Below are 24,857 nucleotides of genomic sequence, written 5' to 3' on the forward strand. Positions count from 1 at the left end.
TCCTGGAACTCAACTCAGAGTTCGCTACATCTTACAGTAGAAACAGTTGTAAGTAAATGATGTTCATTGCATAACCTTTGTTTTTTTTTCTTCTGGTGGCATCTCTTTGTTTTCTATTACTACCTTCTACTCATCTACCATTGTGTTCTGGACCATATGCATACTGAGTTCTACACCAGGTTATTAGCGTCACTATACCCAAGCGAAATGTTAAAGTATATATACAGGGTGCAATGGGTAAACTGTTGCCATTTTATATTTTTAATTTCGTGCATGTGCATTGTTTTTGATTTTGTCAATTACACAGTATGGTAGGGTCAGTTGGGCACTGTCTGTGAGAAAAACAGCACCAGGACACAATTCACTCTGCTAAAAATTTGGAAACATGCTGTATTGTTTTGCATTCATGCCAGAAGCTCCAGTGCGAATATTTCAGAGTGTTAGGGTGTCAATCTGAAGACATGTACCAAGAGTGATAAAAATCAAACATCCAGTCAACATCATGATGTTTGGAGTGATCACTAGTGATGAGATGCTATGCCGCCATTCATCCTCGCATACGGCCTCAGACTTAACATGAAGGCCTACATCAAGTGCTTGGAAGAGGTAGTGCTGCCTGGGTTAAGAGGATGGCTGCTGGAAGACCCTTTATCTGGTAACAGGACTCTGCACCATGCTACACAAACAGGAGGACCCGGTCATGGCTATCAGACAATTTTTGCGACCGCATCACCCCTAACTCCCCAGACTTCAAACCTCTTGATCATTATGTGTGGGGCACAGTTGAGTGAGAGACCAACAAAACTCGTAACACCAAAGATGAACTGAAGGCAAAGATTGCGGTAGCATTCACCAGCTTATACAAGGAGACCGTCCAGAAGAGTTGCAGGAGATTCCAAAGTTGTCTCGAGGCTGTGATTGAAGCCAATGGAGATTTTATTGAAGAAATTTACTCTTTAGTATTTCAAGATATTTTTATATAATTTTGGTAAATATATCTATTAAAATGAGATGACAGTGTTGTTTTCATTTTTGCGTGATTTAGACGACAGTTTATTCCCTGCACCCTATATATTATATATATATATATAATACTGTTCTTGCTGGATTGTGTGTTCATTTCTCAAGGTTTTTATGGTTGGATGCCCTTCCTAATGCCAGCCACTTCACTTTTTATTGGGTGTGTTTTATGTGTCACCAACACTACTTTCTAAATGGTACCACAGTTTATATGCACACACAAATATTTAGATCCTTCGAATAAAACAAACACCAGTGCAACTTTGTTTAAAATTGTTTCACACCTCATCAATGATAGAAAGAGGATTCCTCTGTAAAGACATGTATCCCGGCTGGAGTGAGCCTATTTATGACAAACAGCTACACAAGTTACATACACAGCCTACCCAACTAACAATTTGGCAATACAAAGAAATATATTAAGCTTCATTTCAGATGAGGACTGGCCTAAAATCAGTGGTTTTCAAACAATTTTTACCTCTGGGCTCCTTTATTACTTGGATGGACCCGTTGTGGCCATTTGATGTTGCAGAAATCTTAAAATGTTATAGGGATCCCTGTTGAGAAACACTGCCTTAAATGTAATGTTATCTTATCGACAAGTTCACCTTTCCATGGAATTCATTGAGGCAGATCTCTTTCTGTGGCCAGATGCTTTTCCTGTTGCCAACCCTTACCTAATTCCAAGCAAGGATATTTCCCCATGGAGGGACACGTTCCCACAGGAGATTGCAAATGATGGACTGTTTGCACAATGGTCACACTGTGATATCAAAACACCAGAGGATGCATGTGCACACACACACACACACACACCAGCCTCGTTTCAGTTTCCATCAACCAAATCTACCGACAAAGTTTTTGGTGGCCTGGAACTATAATACAAGACGTATGCTCAAAGTGGGACTGAACAGGAGACCAAACTTAACCAAATGGCCATCTCTCCACCTATTCATCGAGGTTTCTGCATTAAGGAAAATACAGAACAACATCTGTTTTCCATGCTAGCAGGAGCTACATGAGGTTCCCTAGTCTGTTCTGCCAGGATTTCTACAGTTGGAAGCCCTTCTTAACACCAACTACTTTACGGAGTGCTTCTTATATCACACCATTCTCGGTGATCTGACTCCAGCACCGGCAGGGTCACCATACTTTACGAGACAAAAAACACTGACTGAGAAGTAGGGAGTATTATCGAGATGTGGCCTTGTGGCAGTTGAGAGATTTAAGGTATCGAGGGGACAGATGTAGGTGTCTTGTTTTAGAGTAGATACATGGGTACTCCAGTTGCAGCACTCTTCGGAGTCTAATCTGGGGAGAAATATAGGCAAAGAGTTTTTTTTTTTTTTTTTTTTTTTTTTTGTGAAATACAAAAGAATTACCATATAATAAAATTTAGAAAAAATATATTTTTGCTGTTTTTAATGTTTAATTTTTTTTTTTTCCGACAAAATATTTATTGAATTTTCCAAGTGTACACACCATCTTACCATCAAGCTATTTCGAGCCAGAGAATTCCACTTACCATCCAAGGCTACATCTTCCTGTCACTAACCACAGAGATGACATGAAGTATTGTTACTAAGGCAGCCCATTTTTTTCAGAAATGTTGGCATATGGGCATGCAAAGGAACCAAGAAGAAGGACAAAGAAAAAAAACAAAACAAAAAATAAACTGAGTGATACAGAAAAACAAACAAAAAAAAAAACAAAATAGAAAGGTGAGTTGTTAGTTGAAGAATATGAACTGCTGACTGCATAGTTCTGTATTGGATTGAAAGAGGACATTAACAAAAAATATGGAAACCACCATGAAGAATGGGATAAAAAAAAAAATTCTTCAGATGTAAAAAACAAAAAACACAAATACACCTGTGTTCAAAACAAATGTTTCAAGGAAAGAATTTCTCTTTCTTTTCAATTGCTGCCAATATAATATTCCAAAACTATTTAAGTTAAACGATGTTGAGTGTGTGCATGTGTAAATCCATATATATTATATATACACACACACATACATACAAAAAATACTAAAGTTTGTTTCTTGTGTTATGTTATCCCTTTTGGCAAAGTATAGTGTGTGTGTGTGTGCGTAAACGAGTCTGATTTTGATGTTGAATGTTCCCAGTTCGATCAATAGCACTGCCCACTCACTGTCTTATAATGGCTGAGTATACTACAGACACTTGTGTTCTTCACACAAACTCTTCAACAGAATCAGAGAGATAGAGTGCGTCAAGGCTGGCACATGGAACTACATGTTACAGTTCACCCTTAAGGGAGGTCATAGTCGGCACCTACCTTATTTCACACAGACAAACACACACTAGGGGCTGACCTGTGGCTGGAGTCAAAGACACTTGCCTTAAGCATCTTAGCAGTGAGATTGAAACCAAGGTGTCAGAATTTGTGAAGAGAATTCTGAACCCCGGCCATGCTGGTAACACACGCACACAAAACCATGCATATACTTAGGTATCTCTAGTAGAGATCAGCATTATTAACATTTTGCAGGCCAGTGAAATGATACTGGGACTATTAGGAGAGCGAGTCCCAGTTTAGCTTTTAAATATTTTTACATCATAAAACCAAATTCGTAGTATATTGATTCATACTGATCCAAGCATTATCTCACAATCTCATATGTTTATTTGAAAAAAAACAAAAAAAAATACAAACTAAGTTAATTGCCAGAATTTAATTAAAAAAGAAAGAAAAAAAAAACACTGTTAAATAAAGTAACATATTAAATCAAGCAGAATGTAAAATGAAAATAGATCTAAAAGAAAAAAAAAAAAAATGATGTTACTGAATTAAATTTACACTCAGTTATTTACTAATTTTACTTGAAAACTAATTAAGTGTTCAAAGAGTGGATTTGTGCAGATTAAAAGGAAAAAAAAAAAAAAATTATATATCTATATATATGGATATATATAATAAAAATAAAGAGAAGCAGATTTCAAGCCACTGACAAGAGCCCCATGATAAAAGATGATTAAAAAAAAAAATCAGTATTTTACATCATAGAAACAAAATATCTGGACATACAACTTGACCATGGTTCCTGTTACCATATATTTTTTATTATATAAAGTGGAAAAAAAAAAAACAAAAAAAAAAAAAGCTTTGTGTACTGTAGCAAAACCTCCGCTACTTCTTTGATAATAATCACATTAAGAGATCAAAATTTTTAAATATCCTAAACTGAAACCGTTATTGCATGTTTTGCTAAATGCCGGCTTAAAACAAAAAAAAAAAAAAATAAATAAAACGAAAAAAAAAAAACGACTGCTTTCAGTTAAGTTACATGCTAAGATAGGTGCCATGGTCAAGTACCATTTTTACTCAACAACTGTGCCACAAAGATTATTATTATTAATAATAATCCTTTCTATTATAGGCACAAAGCCTGAAATTTTGGGAAAAGGGGATTAAAGGATACTGATGTTCTGTCCACAGACTGGTACTTTATTTTATGGACCCCTAATGGACGAAAGGCAAAGTTGAACTAGGCAAGATTTGAACTCAGAATGTAAAGAAATAAAAAATACTGTAAGGCATTTTCTTCCAATGCTCCAATGCCAAACCGCCTTCCTAATAATAATAATGGTTTTAAATTTTGATAAAAGGCCAGCAATTTTGGGGAAGGTTGTAAGTCGATTTCATCGAACCCCAGTATGCAACTGGTACTTATTTTATCAACCTTGAAAGGATAAAAGGTAAAGTCGACCTTGGTGGAATTTGAATCCTGGACATAAAGAGCCAAGTGAAATGCCACAAAGCATTTTGACATGCTAATAGTTCTGCCAGCTCACCCCACAACAATAATAATAATACTAATAATAATAATTTCTAACACTAGCTCAAAGCCACAAATTTTTGCAGATCTATAAATCAACTCCAGTGACTGAAGACTTAGTCTATCAAGTCTGGCAAAGATAGAAAATGGAAAAGTCAATGCCAACAGAATTTGAACACAAAAATTTAACTCTAAACTACAAAGGATTTTGTCTGGTGCCAAACCAAGTCACCTTTTTTTTGATAATTATAATAGAAAAGTTGAAAATAATATAAGTAGGTTTCTTTTTTGTTTTTTAACCCTTTAGCATTCAAATTAGTCATATGTAATCATTTATTCACAGTTTTTAATTAATCAATGCATTATGTTGTAGCTTTGAGATTTTGATTGTTTATCTTCAGATTAACACTGTAGGGTAGGTGTAATAGACTGGATCTGGCCAGCTCCAACATAAAACAGAAATGTTTAGGTTGAATATGGTTAGTTAAAATGCTAAAGAGTTAAAGCATAAAGAAAGAAAAAAGTTTGTTAAACATTTCCTTAACAGGTATTTTAAATTAAAAACAAATATTAAATAAAAAAAAGAAAAACTGAGATTGAAAGAAGCTTATAACTGGCAGAGAGAGAGAGAGAGAGAGAGAGAGAGAGAGAGAGAGAGAGAGAGAGAGAGAGAGAGAGAGTAAAATAAACGAGATAAAAATGAAAAATATGCATTAATTTTTCTATTGAAAGTGGAGTTTAAAGTTAAATGAAAATAAAAAGTTTAAATAGACAATAAATATTAGGCGCCAAGACAAGATTTGAAATGTATACAATTTAAAGAATAGGATGAAAATAGCATAAAACTTTCCCTTTTTGAGCAGAATTTAGGGCAGCAATTTTAGGGACAGGGAGCAAGTTGATAACGTTGACCCCCAGTATTTATCGTTCCCTGAAAGGACGAAAGGCAAAGTTGACCTCAGTGGAATTTGAACTCATAACGTCAGGAGTTGGAAAAAATACTGCTAAGCAATTTGTCTGATTCTGCTAATGATTCGGTCAGCTTGTCTCCCCACAAAAAACAAAAAAAAAAAAAAGGTCAATCTTGGTAGAATGCAGAATTGGTACAAACATTGCTTTAATGATTCCACTGGAACATCAGAGTTCATAATAATAATCCTTTCTACTACAGGCACAAGGCCTGAAATTCTTCGAGGGGTGGTGGGCGCTAGTCAATTACATTGACACCAGCATTCAACTGGTACTTATTTTACCAACTCCGAAAGGATGGAAAGCAAAGTCGACCTCGGTGGAATTTGAACTCAGAACGTGAAGACGGACGACATCCTGCTAAGCATTCTGTCGGGTACAGTAACAATTCTGCAAGCTCACTGCCCTAATAATATTTTCAAGAGGGGTGCAGAAACAGAAATGTAATAGGAGATACCAATTCAACTAAAAGGGGCTGTATGTGGCGTGTGGGGGGTCCCTTTAGCCAGATTAAAAATGATTGACTTATAAGTTATCACAAATATCAGTTTCTTTTTGAGTCTTTTACGCATCATTTTTCCTCATAGCATTGACAGGACAAAAAGAAAAAAAAAAAAAATATATATATATATATAAACCAAAAAGAACAAAAAAATTTTTTTAAGTGTGTGTGTTTGGGGGGGGGGGGATCGGTGAATAAATAACAACATAATAAATATTTTTTTTTCTGTGAATAATGGGAGAAAAAAAAAAAAATTGCAAAATGCAATTTTTTTTTTTGTTTTATTTGAAATGACAGACATTTCTGTGTTTTATAAGGTTTGTTTGTGTGTGTGTGTGTGTGTGTGTTTGTTGTTAGTTGTCACCGTTGGTTTGTTGTTAGTCGACTAAACAGGAGGTGTCAGTAGCTTTGCTAGCGGAAATAATGTACTTGTAAGAAAACAGTAATACATAATTAACTCTGGCAGCTCTAACGAAGTTAAAAAAACGGGGCAGAAGATGGGTGAGGGAATGGAGGAGGGGGAGTCACAGACGGAAGGGGACTGAAAAAAAAATTATATTAACGAAGGGCAATATTTCAATTAAGTTCTTTCACGATGAATGAAGTCAGTTGGGATTTCTGGTGAGAGAGAGAGAGACAAACAAAGAGAGAGAGAGAGAAACAAACAGAGAGTGTGAGAGAGAGATTGCTCTTTACCATAAGTTAACCGACATTGTGTGATGTGAGTTTTTTTTCTTGCTCTAATAAATCCAATTGAAAGATGTTCCAGAGCACAGAATGGAAATTGTCTTTAAATATTAACAGTTTGCTGACTACAAAGAAAGCCTTTTAGATGGTAACACTAGAAGTTGTAATAATAATAATAATAAAAAAAGGTGGGGAGAGGGGACTAGAGACTGCCAATGTGAAGGTGTGTGTGCTTGTGTGTGTTAAGTAGGTGAGCAGTAACATGTACCACCTATTAACAGCACTTTCAGGTTCTGTTTCTGTTTTTTTTCTTTCTTTTTTTTTTTTAATGTCATCATTGTGGCTTTTAAATTTTTGTGGTATCAAGCGCAGGCAATAGTCACGTTGGCACACGAGCAGTAGGAAGAAGGTTGACGGATCAACCGAAGGCCAACACTCATACGGTGGTACTTCTGCAACCCTGGATAATTGGACGTGCATATTCCACAAAGTCATCGATAAGTACAGGCCAAGCACCTGGAAGAAGAAGAAGAAAAATACAGCAAAAGAACAGTCAAATATGAAATACATAAAAAGACAAAATAAAAAAAAGTATGCATTACATTAGAATACATTCATTCATCTTTCTTTACCCACTATTCTCGAGAAGGTCATGGGTGGAGAGTCCTCCATAGGGTCCTAACAGAAGCAACTGTTACTATACCTACTGACCATATCCAGCCCAAATATTCTGTTTTACATTCAAACTGGCCAGATTTGGCCTCTTACACCTACCCAACATGGTCATCCTAAAAATAAAGTCACAACATTAAAATCTCAAAGTTAAGAGAGAATGCACGATTAAACCAACTGCATTAGTTACAGATATTGTTTTATATTCAAACTGACCAGATTTATCTTAAGAGGTCATTCCAAAAATAAACAGTCACATCATTGAAATCTCAAAAGCTATGAGATAATGCATGATTAATTCAAAACAATGAGAACCAGAGCACTCAAAGAGTGTGAACTTCCACCAGGGAAACACCAATGTCCTCTCAACGATTAGCCAGAGATGATTTTTAAAATGAGAATATCTGAAATAAACTCGACTGCTCTCACAAACGAGAATACTAAAAATGAACCGGACTGCTCTCAAAAATTAAGTAAAAAAAAACACAGGAAAAATAATCCAGAATCAATCCCGAAATCTAATCAATTCGTGCCAGTCACGAAGCTAAACATCCAAGAATGTTTTATCCAGTGGTTTTTGAGATATCATGTCCATGGACAAACAAACAAATGCGACTGAAAACAATACTTCTGTCTTTGCTAAGACAGAGGTAATCCCTCTTTCTCCCTCGGAGAGGCACAAGCACATACACACATGCGGCAGTAACTTCCGCCTACCAAATTCAATCACAAAGCTTCGGTCGGTAGCAGTAATAAATAAGCAATTACATTTAACTGAGAAATCTGAATACTGAAGGATTAAACCAGGGGGCTTGTTTCCAGTTTCCCACTTAAAAGCATGTCCAGGATGTTGGTTGTTCAATAGACTGGGAGATTAACTCACTTGAAAACAAGAAAGGGCACCCAGCCATGGAAAAGTTCAGCTTCAATATACTCCCACCAGGCCAATGCAAGAATGGAAAAGTAGATGTTAAAACAATCATCACCATCATAATTTTACAGCCATTTTTTATGCTGGCATGGGTTGGATGGTTTGACAGGAGCTGGCAAGATCAGAACCCCTCATCTGTTTTGGCATGGTTTCCACATGCTGGATGACCTCTTAATGCCAACCACTTTACAATGTGTACTGGGTGCTTTTCACATTTCGTGTCACCAGGGCTTTCTGCATGGCTCCAGCACTTTCTGTGTGTCACCAGTATTTTCTGCATGGCATCAGAGCTTTTTGCATGCACCAGCACGTTTTGGGGATGAAATGTGGGTGGATGAGGGAGGTTATGATGCTGATAAAACAATACAACCTACCTTCTTCATCATAGTTACTCATATCATCATTAATCATATTACAGAAATCTAATAAGAGGTTCCATGTGTCTTTTGGTATAGATCGTTTATGATGTTCCTGAAAGGAGAAAAGCTTACAGTTTGGTCATCAAGTGGATAATAAGTAAATACAAGTGGCACTAAGTGCCAAAAAAAAATTATTAAAACTGTTCACCTGTTCAATATAAATTCTTTCAAGCGTGGTTGTTGCCAGTGCCGCTTGACTGGCTATCGTGCCGGTGGTACGTTAAAGCACCCACTACACTCTCTGAGTGGTTGGCGTTAGGAAGGGCATCCAGCCGTAGAAACTCTGCCAGATCAGATTGGAGCCTGGTGCAGCCTTCTGGCTCACCAGACCTCAGTCAAACTGTCCAACCCATGCCAGCGTGGAAAGTGGACGTTAAACAACGATGATGATAATGTAGGAGCAGTCGTGGCTATGTGGTAAGAAGTTTGCTTCCCAACTATATGGTTCTGGGTTCAGTCCCACTGTGTGGCACGTTGGACAAGTGTCTTGTACTATAGCATCAGACCAACAAAAGCCTTGTGAGTGGATTTGGCGACCTCAAAATGTTTCCTTATCCAAGATGATCACGTTTTTGCATCATTGCTCTTATTTTATTAACATCATGTAATATTTGTAGGCATAGAAAGAATCCCTTTGCAGCGAAAAGTAACTGCAGAAATTTAGATCACTTTAACCCTTTTGTTACCATATTTCTGTTGAAATATACTGCCTTTGCTTCAGTTTTGAAAATAATGAAGAATTTAGTAAAATAACTGTCATTATTAAAAGCTGGTGTTTGAAATAAAAGAACAGGAAATCTTAATGGAAGAATTTTTTTTATTTAAACCATTTTAAAACAGGATGTTTGTAACATAAAACCAGGAACTGTCTCAGGTGAGTTCGTATCAAAAGACTTAAAGATGACAAAGCAATTTAACGAGAGGGAGATTTGGTTGTAGGCTATGTAAAAGCTCCATCATCAACATTTAACGCCCGTTGTCCATGCGGCATGGGTTGAACGATCTGACCGGGCTGACATGCTGGAAGGCTGCATCATACTTCAGTTCGATTTGGCTTGGGGTTTTTTTTCTACAGCTGGATGCCCTTCCTAATGCCAACCACTCCGAGAGTGTAATGGATGCCTTTACATGCCACCGGTGTGTTTTTCTGTGCCAATTTGCATGACACCAGTATCTATCACGACCATGATTTTCCTCAGCTTGATGGGTCCTTTCTCTTATTGACCAACGTTGTCGGTATTTTAAAACCCATTTTGTTACCATATTTCTCTTGAAGTACACTGTTTTTTGATTCAATTAATTTTGGAAAACAAAGGATCAATTCTGGGTCAGCTCTGATCGAGCAGATCCATAATCCTGAGTGCTATAATCTTAACCATTCCATCTTAATTTTAGACAAAGTGCAAGCAAAACTATATGTCCTTTAAGTTTCTAAGATAAGTGTTTTTTAGTTGTAATTTCTAGCAGATCAAGCATAGTTAATTGGGTCCACAGAGAGAGAGATAGAAAGAAAGATGGGAGAAAAATAGTTAGGAATATGGGAGGGTAAGGTCACAGCACGAAGTAGATGCTGGTAGGAAACAACAGAAGTGAGGAGATAATCAACGAAAATGTTTGTAAATTTGAAAAATGAGGAGAGAGAGAGAGAGAGAGAGAGAGAGAGAGAGAGAGAAAGGGGGAGAAAGTAAAAATAAGAGAAGACAACTCGGAGATGATCAAATAAGAACACTGACTAATTTGGAAGAAAAAGGAATTAAGACGAGGAAAGGATGAGAAAAAATAAGGGGCCATGAACCTGCAAACTAGTTAAATGGGGGGGGGGGGGGATTGGCTGGAAGAGTTTGTTGGTATTCATTAACGATTGCAGGTGAGAAAATATGCATCTCTGTGCTTGCATGTATAGGATGAACCGTGGTCTAAGGCAACTGCATGTTGGGAGGTGGTCCAAAGAGGGGACTGGGGAATTAAAATGTCATATCATGGGTTTGTGGGGGAGGCTCGGGTGTTATTGTGCATGAGGGGTCCGAGGAAGTAATTACTTAGATATTAACAGTATGAAGCATTTTGTAACGTAAGACGGTCTGACCGGGCTGGCATGCTGGAAGGCTGCACCAGGCTCCGGTCTGGTTTGGCATGGTTTTCTGCGGCTGGATGCCCTTCCTAGTGCCAACCATTCCAAGAGTGTAATGAGTGCTTTTATGTGCCACTGGGGTGCTTTTATGTGCCAATTTGCAAGACACCAGTATCTGTCACAACTGGTTGAGGGAGGAACAAGCAATGGGGCCAGTAATTCAGAATGAATGTGCTGTCGGGGACAAAAGGACAAATGTGGCCTATAGAGTAAGAGCACTTGGAGGAGCTGCCTGTTAGGTTATTGCAGCTGAAGGGGAGCTTCTGATTAAGGGGTCACAGAGAGAGAGGAGGGATCGTTTGAGAGAGTGAGCTGGCAGAGGAGAGGTGGTTAAAAAGAGGAACTCTGCCAAACACGCGAAGGAATTACTTGAAGAAATACTTTAAAGCCTGAAAGTTGTTGTTGTTGGTACTCCGTCGCTTACGACGTCGAGGGTTCCAGTTGATCCGATCAATGGAACAGCCTGCTCGTGAAATTAACGTGCAAGTGGCTGAGCACTCCACAGACTCGTGTACCCTTAACGTAGTTCTCGGGGATATTCAGCGTCACACAGTGTGACAAGGCTGACCCTTTGTATTACAGGCACAACAGAAACAGGAAGTAAGAGTGAGAGAAAGTTACGGTGAAAGAGTACAGCAGGGTTCGCCACCATCCCCTGCCGGAGCCTCATGGAGCTTTAGGTGTTTTCGCTCAATAAACACTCACAACGCCCGATCTGGGAATCGAAACCGCGATCCTATGACCGCGAGTCCGCTGCCCTAACCACTGGGCAATTGCGCCTCCACATAAGCCTGAAAGTATATAGGGAAAGAAAAACATAAAATCACTCACTTGTAAAAATTTGCACCACAAGTCTAAAAACTTGAATTTGTCAGCTAAAACAATATTCCAATAAGCCAAAGCCATGTCAAGATCTAGAAAAATAAAAACAGAATATTCCATAGGATATCTTTGCATTGATATAGCATTTTGATGGGATTTAAGAATACATAACCATTAAGTTACAAGCAGGAATCAATAAAAATCATCACTTGGTCCTGTTTTGGGGTTTTAGACTGGCACGATTGATAATGAGACAAAAAACAATTGGAGGAAATACAGAAATACACTTGGCTGTCCTGGATAAGTGAAACAATTATGGAAAAATTTTCAAAAGCCATTTATTGAACCTTTAGCATTCAGATTATTTTATCCAATGTAATACTTTCTAATTGAAATTATTTTTTAATTAATCAGGCATTATTTTGTAGCTTTGAAATTTTGTTGATGTGATTGTATATTTCAGGATGGCATTTAAGGGTAGGTTTTGAATTAATCATGAATTATCTCATAGCTTTGATATTTTGATGTGACTTTATTTTTAGAATGACATTGTAGGGTAGGTGTGAGAGGCTGGATCTCGCACGTTTAAACACAAAACAGGTAGACATGGCAAGATATGGCTGGTTTAAATTCTAAAACATTAAAATAAAAAAAATCTGTCTCAGAATCAATGGCAGACTCAGATGGGTCGGCATCGAAATAGTCAAATTGTTACTGTTGGGTAGGAAAAACAAATACTTACCTAAACCTTTCTGGCCAGGATTTTTGGCATAATTGAATGTAAATTGATAAAATTCTTTGAACTTTGTGTTGTCTCTAATAATTTGTTCTAGTGATGGACATTTATCACGGAGTTTATCAGCTGTATCACATCTGAAAATTTATCAAAACACCACTTGGCTTTATATTGAATTTCCTTCAACAAGTATATATATATATATATATATATATATATATATATATTAAAATAGGTTTATTATTAGAAATGATCTAATTTTAAATCTCACAGAGAGAGACATAAGCAGCAGTGTTTACGATAAAGCAGTTGTTTACTGTCAACTTAATGTGACAGTCTCATTAAGGGAATCCGCTTCCTGTCGGCCTTGACACATTTCCTGTGTCCTTATGTTTACAAGGGGGAGACAAGCACCTCCACCCAGCTTTAGTCTGCATTCAGGGACATGTTTCTGAGTCATTGCTCGTCATCAGCCTGAAGTAGCCGACCAGCTGGCTAGACAGGTCTTTTCCAACCAGCTGGTGTTGCTACTTCAGGCTGATGACGAGCAATGACTCAGAAACATGTCCCTGAATGCAGACTAAAGCTGGGTGGAGAAGCTTGTCTCCCCTTCACAAACGTAAGGACACAGGAAATGTGTCAAGGCCAACAGGAAGCGGTCTAGCTTCCTAGGGCTAAACAGCAGCAGTATGATTCCCTTAATGGGTCTGTCACTTTAAATTGACAGTAAACAACTGTTTTATTATTATTATCATTTGGAAAAAAGAAAAAAAAAACAATATTCAACTAATTATCACAGCATACTATTCTTTTCTACTCTTGGCACAAAGCCCGAAATTTTTGGGGAGTGTGAGTGGGGCAGTCAATTAGATTGACTCCAGTACACAACTGGTACCTAATTTATTGACTCCGAAAGAATGAAAGGTAAAGCCGACCTTGGTGGAATTTGAACTCAGACAAAATACAGCTAAGCATTCTGCACGGTCTGCTAACATTTCTGCCAGCTCGCTGCCTTTAATTTTCTATATAACCAAAACATATTTTCTTTATTGCCCACAGGCAGCTAAACACAAAAGGGACAAGCAGGGACGACCAAAGGGATTAAGTCAATTACATCAACCCCAGTGCGTAACTGGTACTTATTTAATTGACTGAAAGGATGACAGGCAAAGTAGACCTCAGCGGAATTTGAACTCAGAATGTAGACAGACGAAATACTAAGCATTTTACCCGGCGTGCTAACAATTCTGCCAGCTCGCAGAATCTTACTCCAGTTATAGGTCTTAAGAAGAGAGAAGGGGAAAGTCTTATAAGGAAGGATAACTGCTTTCTTTGCATATTCCTGTTGAAATACATTGCCTTTCACCATTCATCAGCATTATTTACATCCGCTTTCCATGCTGGCATGGGTTAGATGGTTTGACAGGAGCTGGCCAGCCAGAGGGCTGCATCCGATTCCAATGTCTGCTTTGGCAGGGTTTCTACAGCTTGATGCCCTTCCTAATGCCAACCACTTTACAGAGTGTACTAAGTGCTTCTTACATGGCACCAGCATCTGGGGTCACCAAGTACCTTGCAAGTCAAAGGCCTCTTAGCTGAGAGAGCGAGTGGAACCAAGAGAAGTGGCTGTGTGCCAGACAAAAGGCTAGAGTGTGACAGAGACAGTTGTCTGACTGTAGAGGAGACGTTTAGCTACCCCAGTAGAACTGATTTTGAAAATGAAGAATTTAGTAAAATAACTCTGAAGTTAAACTGGTGTTTGGAACATTAACATGAAATTTGATGGAAGGTTTTAAATTAAGATCACTTTAAAACAAAGTTTGTTTCACAGAAGCATTAAGGGTGTGTGTGTGGGTGTATCTTTAGAGAGGTTGGTATCAAGAGAGTTAAATTTGCAATTTGGACCAGGTGGAGATAGCATTAATCAGGTGTTCCTACATAATTCCAGATACTGAGAAGACATGGGTCATTGACTACATGGTCACGCATAATTCAAAACACACAGAAGCAAATATGATTAAGTGATATTTGTGAAAATAAACAAATAAAACCTGAAAACTCACCCTAAATCTGTCATACCTTGGAAGAACTCATCTCTTGTAAACTCACATTGCGTTTCTGCTTTAAATTTCCAGGCAATTATCAAGACTATTCTGGATTCTGGATTTAAGCCAAGATCTTCAAGAAAGCGATAAACGCCATCAGCCATCATCTTATCCGACTCATAAGGATCTGAAAATTTGTTGAAATAAAAAATTTTAGCTGTGGTTTTTTTTATTAAAAGATTAAAAAAAAAAAAAAAAATGGAATAGGCGCAGGAGTGGCTGTGTGGTAAGTAACTTGCTTACCAACCACATGGTTCTGGGTTCAGTCCCACTGCGTGGCACCTTGGGCAAGTGTCTTCTACTATAGCCTTGGGCCGACCAAAGCCTTGTGAGTGGATTTGGTAGACGGAAACTGAAAGAAGCCCGTCGTATATATATGTATGTGTGTGTCTGTGTTTGTCCCCCCAGCTTCGCTTGATGACCGATACTGGTGTGTTTGCGTCCCCGAAACTTGGCGGTTTAACAAATAGAGACCGATAGAATAAGTACTAGGCTTACAAAGAATAAGTCCTGGGGTCGAGTTTCTCGACTAAAGGCGGTGCCCCAGTATGGCCGCAGTCAAATGACTGAAACAAGTAAAAGAGTAAAGAGTAATACAAAACATCAGGTTTTTTTTTGTTGTGTTGAATGTCTTTTGAGTGGGTATTGGAAACTAAAAGAAGCCCAACATGTATGTGTGAGAGAGAATTAATGTGTTGTCTTGACATTTTCTGATAGTTGTAAATAAGTGTCACCACCATGCAGTCATATTTTCCGTTTCAAATTTTCCATGGGAACACGCTTGGCCAAGGGAAAATTTAACCTTGCTTCGAAAGAGGTGAGAGTTAGTGACAGGAAGGGCATGAGGCCATAGAAAAGTGGACTTTGATTCTTTGGCACCAACTCGTCTGAGACCAACTCTGGAAGTTTGTATCACAGAATCAATCCTGGTTCTGTGATACAAACTTGCCGTTTTAAAATGATTGAAATCAAAACATTCCGTCAAAATTTCAAGTCAATTTTTATTACTAACATCAGTTGAATAATGATAGTTATTTTACTAAATTCTACAATATTCTCAAAATTTTTTGAAACAAAACCTGTTTATTTTGAGAGAAATATGGTAACAAGAGTGTTAAAATATGAATGACTGAGACAAATTTTACTCCTTGATACACGATGACAGTAGCAACATAAATCTGACCATAGCTGATACCACTGACTAAACTGGCACAAATAACATGAACATTAAAATTAATAAGTTCCTGGAACTCTTAGTCACTGTTTCTAAGAAGAATATTTTTGTTAAGGATTTCTGTTCTACTGAAAATTTGGCTTCAGACTGGTACCACCAAGAGATTTATATTTCAAGGATTTTAAAAAGATTTTCACAGTTCCAAATTACAAAATTTTGACAATCAGTAGATTGTCCCAAAGAAAAGTGATCAGGAATTTTTCTTCCCTCTCGCCCACATAAAACTGGAAGCTTCTGCATAAAGTGAAAGACTTAAATTATATCAGTTAAAAAAAAAATTGAGTGAAACAAGAAAAGAGATTTATTGCTATGAGAGGAAGGTAGTAAAAGAAAGAACAGCGCTAAGTTGGAAGAATGGTGGGGACACAAGAGAGGAGAAAGGATAGAATAATGTCAGGGATCAGTGGGGAGGGTAGAGTGGTAAGAGCAATGGGGGTGAGTTGAGTAGATATACCCATAGATGGTGTGGGTTGGTCCACTTCCGTGTCTACATGGGTTGGACAGGTTGTTAAGATCTAAGTGAGGATCTTATTGGAGTTACATAAGTTTGCTGTTGAGAGAGGAGGAGAGAGAGAGAAACAGAGACAATTACAGAAGGGTGTAGCAGGAGGGAAAGGGAAAAAAAGTGTCGAGAGAAAGCAGAGAGATAGAGATGGTGGGATGGGTTGAGTGGAGGAGATGCAGTGCCACTGTTGAATATGGGTGGGCAGAGTGATGTGTGAAGGAGAGGAGGTGATGAGGGGGAGGAGCAGAATGCATCAACATCATCATCATCATTGTTGTTTCAACGTCCACTTTTCTGTTTTCATGGGTCAGATGGAATTTGCTGAGGTAGATTTTCTGCAGCTGGATACCCTTCCTGTCACCAACACTCAATTCCCAAATAAAGGCAATCTTTCCCTATGGCTAGGCATGTTTCCATAGAAGATTGGAAATGAACGACACTGCTTGTATAACGGTGGCACTCATTTACAACTATCACATGATATCATATTAGTGTGTCCATCATTGTCGATGATGGCCAAGGACATCACATGGGAGAAGACACACACACACACACACACACACACACACACACACACACACACACACACACACACACACACACACACACACACACACACACACACAAGTATATAGAATACTTTAAAACAGGAAGTTTGTTTCATGAAACCAAGGAGTGTCATGGGTGGATTGGTAACAAAAGGGTGGCACTAGTGTTTGGAATACAAACCAACATGAAATTTTGATGGAAGGTTTTAATTTAGATTGCTTTAAAATATAAAAAAAATTCAGGTATCAAAAGGGTTGGAAGAGGAGCTGGAGGTTTAAACTTTATTTCAATTCAGTATATAAATTTATTAAAAATAGGGCAACACTTTCAGATTGTGCCCGGGTTTAGGATTCCAAGCCACCGCCAACAGAAAAAGAAAAAAAAAGTTCTTGGAGACTTGAAATAGGATACTAAGACTTCTGTTTACAGTGCTGCCATCTACGATAAGGAGCATATTAGTTAAGAGGACTTCTGATGTAGGTCTTTCCATAAACAGCAGTAAAAGACAGATGACTTAAGCATTGATACTTCCAGACTTTAGGTTTAGCAGGAATTTTAGTTTTAACTTAAATCAAAAATTAAAGTTTAGTGTTTTTAAAAAAAAATTTTTTTTGTATATATATATATATATATATATATATATATATATATATATATATATATGTATTTATTTCAGTGGGTTATTTTCCTTTTCAGTTGCAAAGTTGATACAAAAAGAATTTGAAGAGAATTATTTTGACTAGAGGAAAAATAATTCCTGTTAAAATAAACTGCCTTTGTTTCAATTAGTTTTGAAAATGAAGAATTTAAGTAAAACAACAGCCATTAATAACTCTTTTGATGCCAACCTGCCCAAGCCTGCCATTGGTTCTAGGATACAAACTTCCTTTTTTAAAGCGTTCTAGAAAAAAAAAAAAAAAAAAACGCTTCAAAAATTTATTCCATGTTCCAAACACCAACTTGATAATGATAAAGTTATTTTCTAAATTCATTATTTTTGAAAATTGATTGAAACGAAGGCCATGTATTGCAACAGAAATGTGTAAATGAAAGAACTAATGAAAATTAACGAGATTTTTGATGGAAGGCTTTTAGATCGCTTTAAAACAGGAAGTTTTTATCAAATAAGTGGGGGTGGTCTCAGGCGGATTGGTAGAACAAAAAGGTTAAGCTGGTGTTTTGAACATAAACTGACATAAAATTTTTATGGAAGGCTTAAATATAGATCACAAATAGGAAGCTGGCATCAAATAACTAGGAGCGGTTGTGGATGGGTTGCTATGAAAAGGGTTAATTACATAAAGCAAAGATTCTCGTTACAAACCTATGTTGCTTCCTCTTCCAAGAAAAGGAAGTAAATATTACCATCCCATGTCCACTGAATGAATTCTTAACAATTCTTTTAATTGTAATTGGAGTTAATTAAAATCAAGAGGGCTGTACTGTCGGACAGGCAGTAAAGCTTGATTAAAACAATTACTGCACAGTAACATTAAAAGCAAAGGTTTCTTTACATGAATATTCCTAAAGTGGAAAAGAAGAATCCATAGCCATTTTCAGCACTCCTAGACAGGAAGACGAGAATAACTGAGTGGCATTGGAGCATTTAATGTCTAGTTTGAGTTTTTAAGTAGCTGGAGATACTTGGAGGATAAAGTTATTTTTCTAAATCATTCATTATTTTTTGAAATAAATTTAAACAAACGTAGAGTATTTTAACAGAAATGTGTGAATGGAAGGATTACAGGCTGGTGTTTGTAATAAAAATAAACATGAAATTTTGATGGAAGGTTTTTAAATGATTTTAAAACAGATTATTTCAGAACAACACGAAATCGTGATGGCACCTGTGCCCAGCATCACCTTCCTGGCACTTGTGCTGGTGGCACGTGTAAAGACATTCAAGCGAGATCGCTGCCAGTGCCACTGGACTGGCTCCTGTGCAGGTGGCACATAAAATGCACCTTTTTGAGCGTGGCTGTTGCCAGTACCGCCTGACTGGACCTTGTGCCTGTGGAACGTAAAAGCACCCACTACACTCTCGGAGTGGTTGGCGTTAGGAAGGGCATCCAGCTGTAGAAACTCTGCCAAATTAGATTGGAGCCTGGTGCAGCCTTCTGGCTTGCCAGTCCTCAGTCAAATCATCCAACCCATGCTAGCAAGGAAACCAGACGTTAAACGATGATGATGATGATGATGATTAGATTTAACAGTAATCTGAATGCTAAACAGTTAAAACAGGAAGTTTGTATAAGAGAACTTGGAACAGTCCCAGACTGGTTGGTATGGAAAAGTAGTCAGAGATATTGGTCGGATGAGAGTAAGAGGTAATAAGCACAGGGGAAAGATTGGGGACCACTCAGTTGAGATACAATAAAAGAGAAGACAGGAGAAATCAACAGCATCTTTACCGTACTTGCATGCATCAGATGAAAGTTGGTGAGGTAGATTTTTCTATGGATGGATAGATACCCTTCTGTTGCCAATCCTCACCTACTTCCAAGCCAGGGAATATTTCCTCAAGGCTAGATTAAGTTTTTTTACAGGAGATAGGAAACGAATAAATCAATAAACGAAACCATTAAGCAATGTCAAGACACCATCCTTTAATGTCCATTTTCCATGCTGGCATGGGTTGGACGGTTTGACAGGGGCTGGCAAGGCTGGAGAGCTGCACCAGGATCCAGTCATCTATTTTGGCATATGGTTTCTGTGGTTGGATGCCCTTACTAACTCCGACCACTTTACAGAGTGTACTGGGAGCTTTATATGTAGCACCAGCACATTTTTGATACATGCAATTTAAATTTGTAGTGTATATTTAATACCTTAAAATAAAATAAAATAAAATAAAATTACTTATTTACATATTTTAGTTAAGTTTAACAATATAAACAATCTATTCCATTGCAAACTTATCTTTGCAAAAAAAAAAAAAATAATAAATAAATAAATAATAGGGTATTTTTTGTTCAGAAAGTTATATGTAAATTAAACTAAGTGGTAGAGCACCAAACATGCGCACTCATCCTGCACCTCACATTTTAAGTCCCTCTCTCTAACTCTTAGTAACGCACAAAAGTGTTAATGAATTTAACAGCTTTGCATGTCATTAAATGCTTACTTCCACAATGTAGTTGTTTGCAATATACGTGCACATGTGTGTGCGTATGTGTGATTTCAGAATATTTCAACTAATTAGTTAATGTGTCAAATCAATTAAGAAAATGTCATCTAGAAATTAACTTTTACACTTCTAACTAACCTTCATAAGAATGAACAAAACCTGTTCTGTCCCTAGAATTGAAAATTTTCATTACAAAAGCATGAATGAAGAGCTGTAAAACATTGCCTATTTATCAAAAAACTATTTGTATCATTATTCTAAGTTATCTGAAGCGAATTGGAGTCACTGGAAGCAGATCTCTGGTGGGAAACTTCTACAAGGTCAAATGAAACAATGGATTTAGTTCAGATCTTTCAAGTTTGCAAAGTTCCAAAGGATAAGAAAAAAATGTTTATAATAGGTTAGGTATGGCTGTGTTGTAAAAAGCTTGCTTCCCAACCACATGGTTCCGGGTTCAGTCCCACTGCATGGCACCTTGGGCAAGTGTCTTCTACTATAGCCTCGGGCCGACCAAAACCTTGTGAGTGGATTTGGTAGACGGAAACTGAAAGAAGCCCGTCGTATGTATGTGCATGCATATATATATATATATATATATATACCGCCTGACTGGCCTTCGTGCAGGTGACACGTAAAAGCACCCACTACACTGAGTGGTTGGCGTTAGGAAGGGCATCCAGCTGTAGAAACTCCGCCAAATCAGATTGGAGCCTGGTGTAGCCATCTGGTTTTACCAGTCTTCAGTCAAATCGTCCAACCCATGCTAGCATGGAAAGCGTATGTTAAACGATGATGATGATACACACACACACACATATATATATATATATATATATATATATATATATATATATATATATATATATATATATATATATATATATATATATATATATATATATATATATATATATATATATATATATATATATATATATATATATGTATGTATATGTGTGTCTCCCCACCATCGCTTGACAACCGATGCTGGTGTGTTTACGTCCCCGTAACTTAGCGTTTCTGCAAAAAGAGACCGATAGAATAAGTACTAAGCTTACAAAGAATAAGTCCTGGGGTCGATGTTCTTGACTAAAGGCAGTGCTCCAGCATGACTGCAGTCAAATGGTTGAAACAAGTAAAAGAGTATATGATCTCACACACAGGGATTCTTTCAGTTTCCAGTCTATCACATCTACTCAAAGCTTTGGTAGGTCCTGGTGGGGAGGATTATAGCAGAAGTAGAAAACACTTGCTCAAGGTGTTGTGCAACAGGACTGAACCTGAAACCATGCAGTTGGGAAGCAAACTTCTTACCACACAGCCACACTCATGGCCTAACCTATTTCAGCAAATGTATTCGGTTTTTTGTTTCAAGAATCTGAGCTGCAAAGAACTGTACAAGTAAACCATCAGCTTATTAACAGATAATGTTGGAAGATAGGACAGTATCAACTTCATATTGTCATGAAGACTTACACACACACACACACATCTATACATACTATACCTACCTATATATCTATCTACACATCTACATCTTTATACACACATCCACAACTGTATCTCTCACCATATCACACAAGCATGTGTGCATACACTCGAGATGGATGTAATATATATACACGAAATGAATAAAACAAAAAAATGAAATCAGCGAGCTGCAAGAAAATGGCACAGATCCAGTTTGTAGTACTCTTTTATCACAGACAAGGTGAAAAGAAAACAAAGATTCTAGAAGCTACGGTGAACTGACACAGGAAAAGCAAAACTTCAACAGTGAGAGGCCTCCCTTCTCTAATTGCATGTATGAGAGAGAGAGAGTCATAAGTAGGTTGTGAATTGGGACATGTTTTCCCAGTCGGTGTAGAGAGACTAGACAGAATTCAAAATGAATGTATATTTATAAAATGCCTTTAATGTTAAAAATTGAAAAACTAACAAACGAATTATATTTATGATCCATAGCAATTAATGTCAGAGAAATGAATTGCTCGTTTTTCTAAATAGTAAAAAAGAAACAAAAAAATAACAAAGCAAAACAAAAAAAAAGAGCTAAAACTATATTAGTTCAGTTGATGTTTTTGTTTATGGTTAACAGACCAAGTCTATTAAATAATAGCTGATATATATAAATGTTGGTTGGTTTGTGTTGCCAGTACATCAGATGGAGGAGAGATAATAAAAAAGATTTAACAAAGAGCTGCAGGCAGGTGTGGCTATGTGGAAAGAAGCTTCTTTCCCAACCGCATGGTTCTGGGTTCAGTCCTAAGTGTCTTCCACTAGACTCATGCTGAACAAAACCTTGTAAGTTTGGTAGACAGAAACTGAAAGAAGCTGCAGTGTATATATATGCGTGTATGTGTGTGTCTGTACCCTACCACCACCACCACCACCACCACTGTACAACCGGTGTAGGTGTGTTTACATCCCTGTAACTTAGAATAATTAGCATAAACCGAAAAGAAAATACAGGGGCCGATTCATTTGACAAAAAATTCTTCAAGGCTCAGCTGTCGTCTAATGGCAGAAACAAGATAGAAGATGCTCCACCGCCTATTTTGATTCTTTTAAAACTGTCTGGAAAACACACACCATCACCATTTAATGCCCCGTTTCCATGCTGCCGGGGGTCAGGTGGTTTGACAGGACCTGACAAGCTGCAGAGCTGCATCAAACTCCAATGTCAACTTTGGCATGGTTTCTATGGCTGGAAGTCTTTCCTAATGCCAATCACTTTACAGTGTGTATTGAGTGCTTTTAGTTGTGCTATTGGCACTGTGGAAGTTTTGCAGAGACTCTTGATGGAGTAGATTGTAATTATGTTGTTGATAAAATTTAGTAAAATAACATTTACTGAAAATATACAAATGAAAAGTATATTTAAATTTTTTTCTTTTTGAAAATTAGCATGTATCTTTTGTATAAGCACCAAGAAATTTGATTAAAAGTTAAATTCTAATTATTGTATGTAGACCATATTTCCTGATATTACACATAGTGGCCAAAATATACTTCCAAAGTTACCCATCATATGACGGGAAACCCTAGTATATGTGTGTGTGTGTGTGTGTGTGTGTGTGTATGTATATATATATATGCGCATGTAATACAATTTTTCTGAATTTTCAAATTTTTTATATGCTAGGCCACTTGGTTTTAAATTGATGTTAATTGAATTAATATTCAATTTATCACCCTCAATATATATATATATATATATATATATATATATATATAATGCAAGAGAGTTAGGGGTTGAGGATTCAACCCACTAAGGGATAGTATCTATCCAATATACTGCTGGGAGGGTACCCAATTATTGTTACACTAGTGTTATACCAAGTGTAATAAGTGGGTGCGGGCAAAAGGGGGGTTATTTTACCCTAAATTTATATAGCAATTAGGAAATGGGGGAGAATATGCGGTACCCATCGACTTGCAGACAGTGTATTCCGTTGAATTAATTTATTTTGTACTGCAAGTCGATGGGTACCGCATATTCTCCTCCATTTTCTAATTGCTATATATATACATATATACACATACACACGCATGGTTGGATGCTCTCAACATGCAAAAATTAAACCATTCATGTTTTGGTTCTAATGTTAATCGTGTTAATAAAAGGTACCTGTGCCAGTGGCATGTAAAAGGCACCCGTATCGGTGACACAGAAAAGACACCCTGTACACACTGTGGAGTGGTTGGCGTTAGGAAGGGCATCCAGCTGTAGAAACACTGCCAAATCAGACTGGAGCCTGGTGCAGCCTCCTGGCTTCCCAGACCCCGGTTGAACCGTCCAACCCATGCTAGCATGGAAAACGGACGTTAAACAATGATGATGTGTTTAGTGAGAAGACAAAAAAAAGAAACCATACAGGTAACCAACAATAGACCCAAACTACTACTACCACTACCACTACTACTCCTCATCAATGTTTACGATTCATTTACTTCACCTGGTGGCTCGTCATGTGAGTCCTCAGACCATCAATCGATTCACAAAGACGATCACACAAGCAATTTGCATTACATGAAGCTATATAGATATATGAGCACGACTTATTAATCAGCATGTGACCTAGCCGAGAAATCACAAAATATGGACTATGATGGTTTGCAGGAAGATTGTTCTTCTGTTGCTTTGTCTTCCTATTTTCCTATTAACTGATCTTGTACTCTTTGAGTTTCAAAATTTTGGAGCTAGAAAAAGCACTCACTTCTTCAGTCTGATTCTCACAGTTTTCTTTTGTAATATTTAGGTATCTCAAATTATCTTTGAACTTATCCTTATACAGTAAGAAATGGCTGGCCTACGTAGCACTGTGAATTTTCAAGCTAACCATAAATTATATATATGTGTATATCAAGGGTCTACAAAGTGGTCGACACTGACCCTTGGAAGTCGATGAGACTATTCTAAGGGTCAGTAAATGCACATCTACATTATTATTTATATTCTTGTACATGCCTGGAGGTTGAGGTGTCAAGGATTCTATATATATATATATATATATATATATATATATATATATATATATATATATATATATATATGTATATATATGATCAAGGGTCGCCAAACTTTTTAAACCACCAACCTCTTCATAGAATCCTTGACACCTCAACCTCCAGGCATGTACAAG

At 37.3% G+C, this 24,857-nt stretch overlaps 1 protein-coding gene across 1 annotated transcript in view; it reads right to left on the reverse strand.

Moving 5' to 3' along the window:
- Positions 1–2,429: 2,429 nt before the first annotated feature.
- Positions 2,430–24,857, reverse strand: part of LOC106875760 (DCN1-like protein 1) — a 34,098-nt gene continuing 11,670 nt past the window's right edge. Inside the window, exons 3-7 of the mRNA XM_014924020.3 lie at positions 14,755–14,923; positions 12,698–12,828; positions 11,965–12,047; positions 8,958–9,054; positions 2,430–7,496 (exon numbers count right to left, since the gene is read on the reverse strand). Coding sequence (XP_014779506.1) covers positions 7,417–7,496; positions 8,958–9,054; positions 11,965–12,047; positions 12,698–12,828; positions 14,755–14,923 — 560 coding nt within the window. The 3' untranslated portion in view covers positions 2,430–7,416. The remainder of the gene's footprint in view (positions 7,497–8,957; positions 9,055–11,964; positions 12,048–12,697; positions 12,829–14,754; positions 14,924–24,857) is intronic.

The sequence above is a fragment of the Octopus bimaculoides genome, chromosome 8 (genome assembly GCF_046866305.1).
Source record: "Octopus bimaculoides isolate indiv1 chromosome 8, ASM4686630v1, whole genome shotgun sequence".
In the NCBI taxonomy this organism is placed as follows: domain Eukaryota; kingdom Metazoa; phylum Mollusca; class Cephalopoda; order Octopoda; family Octopodidae; genus Octopus; species Octopus bimaculoides.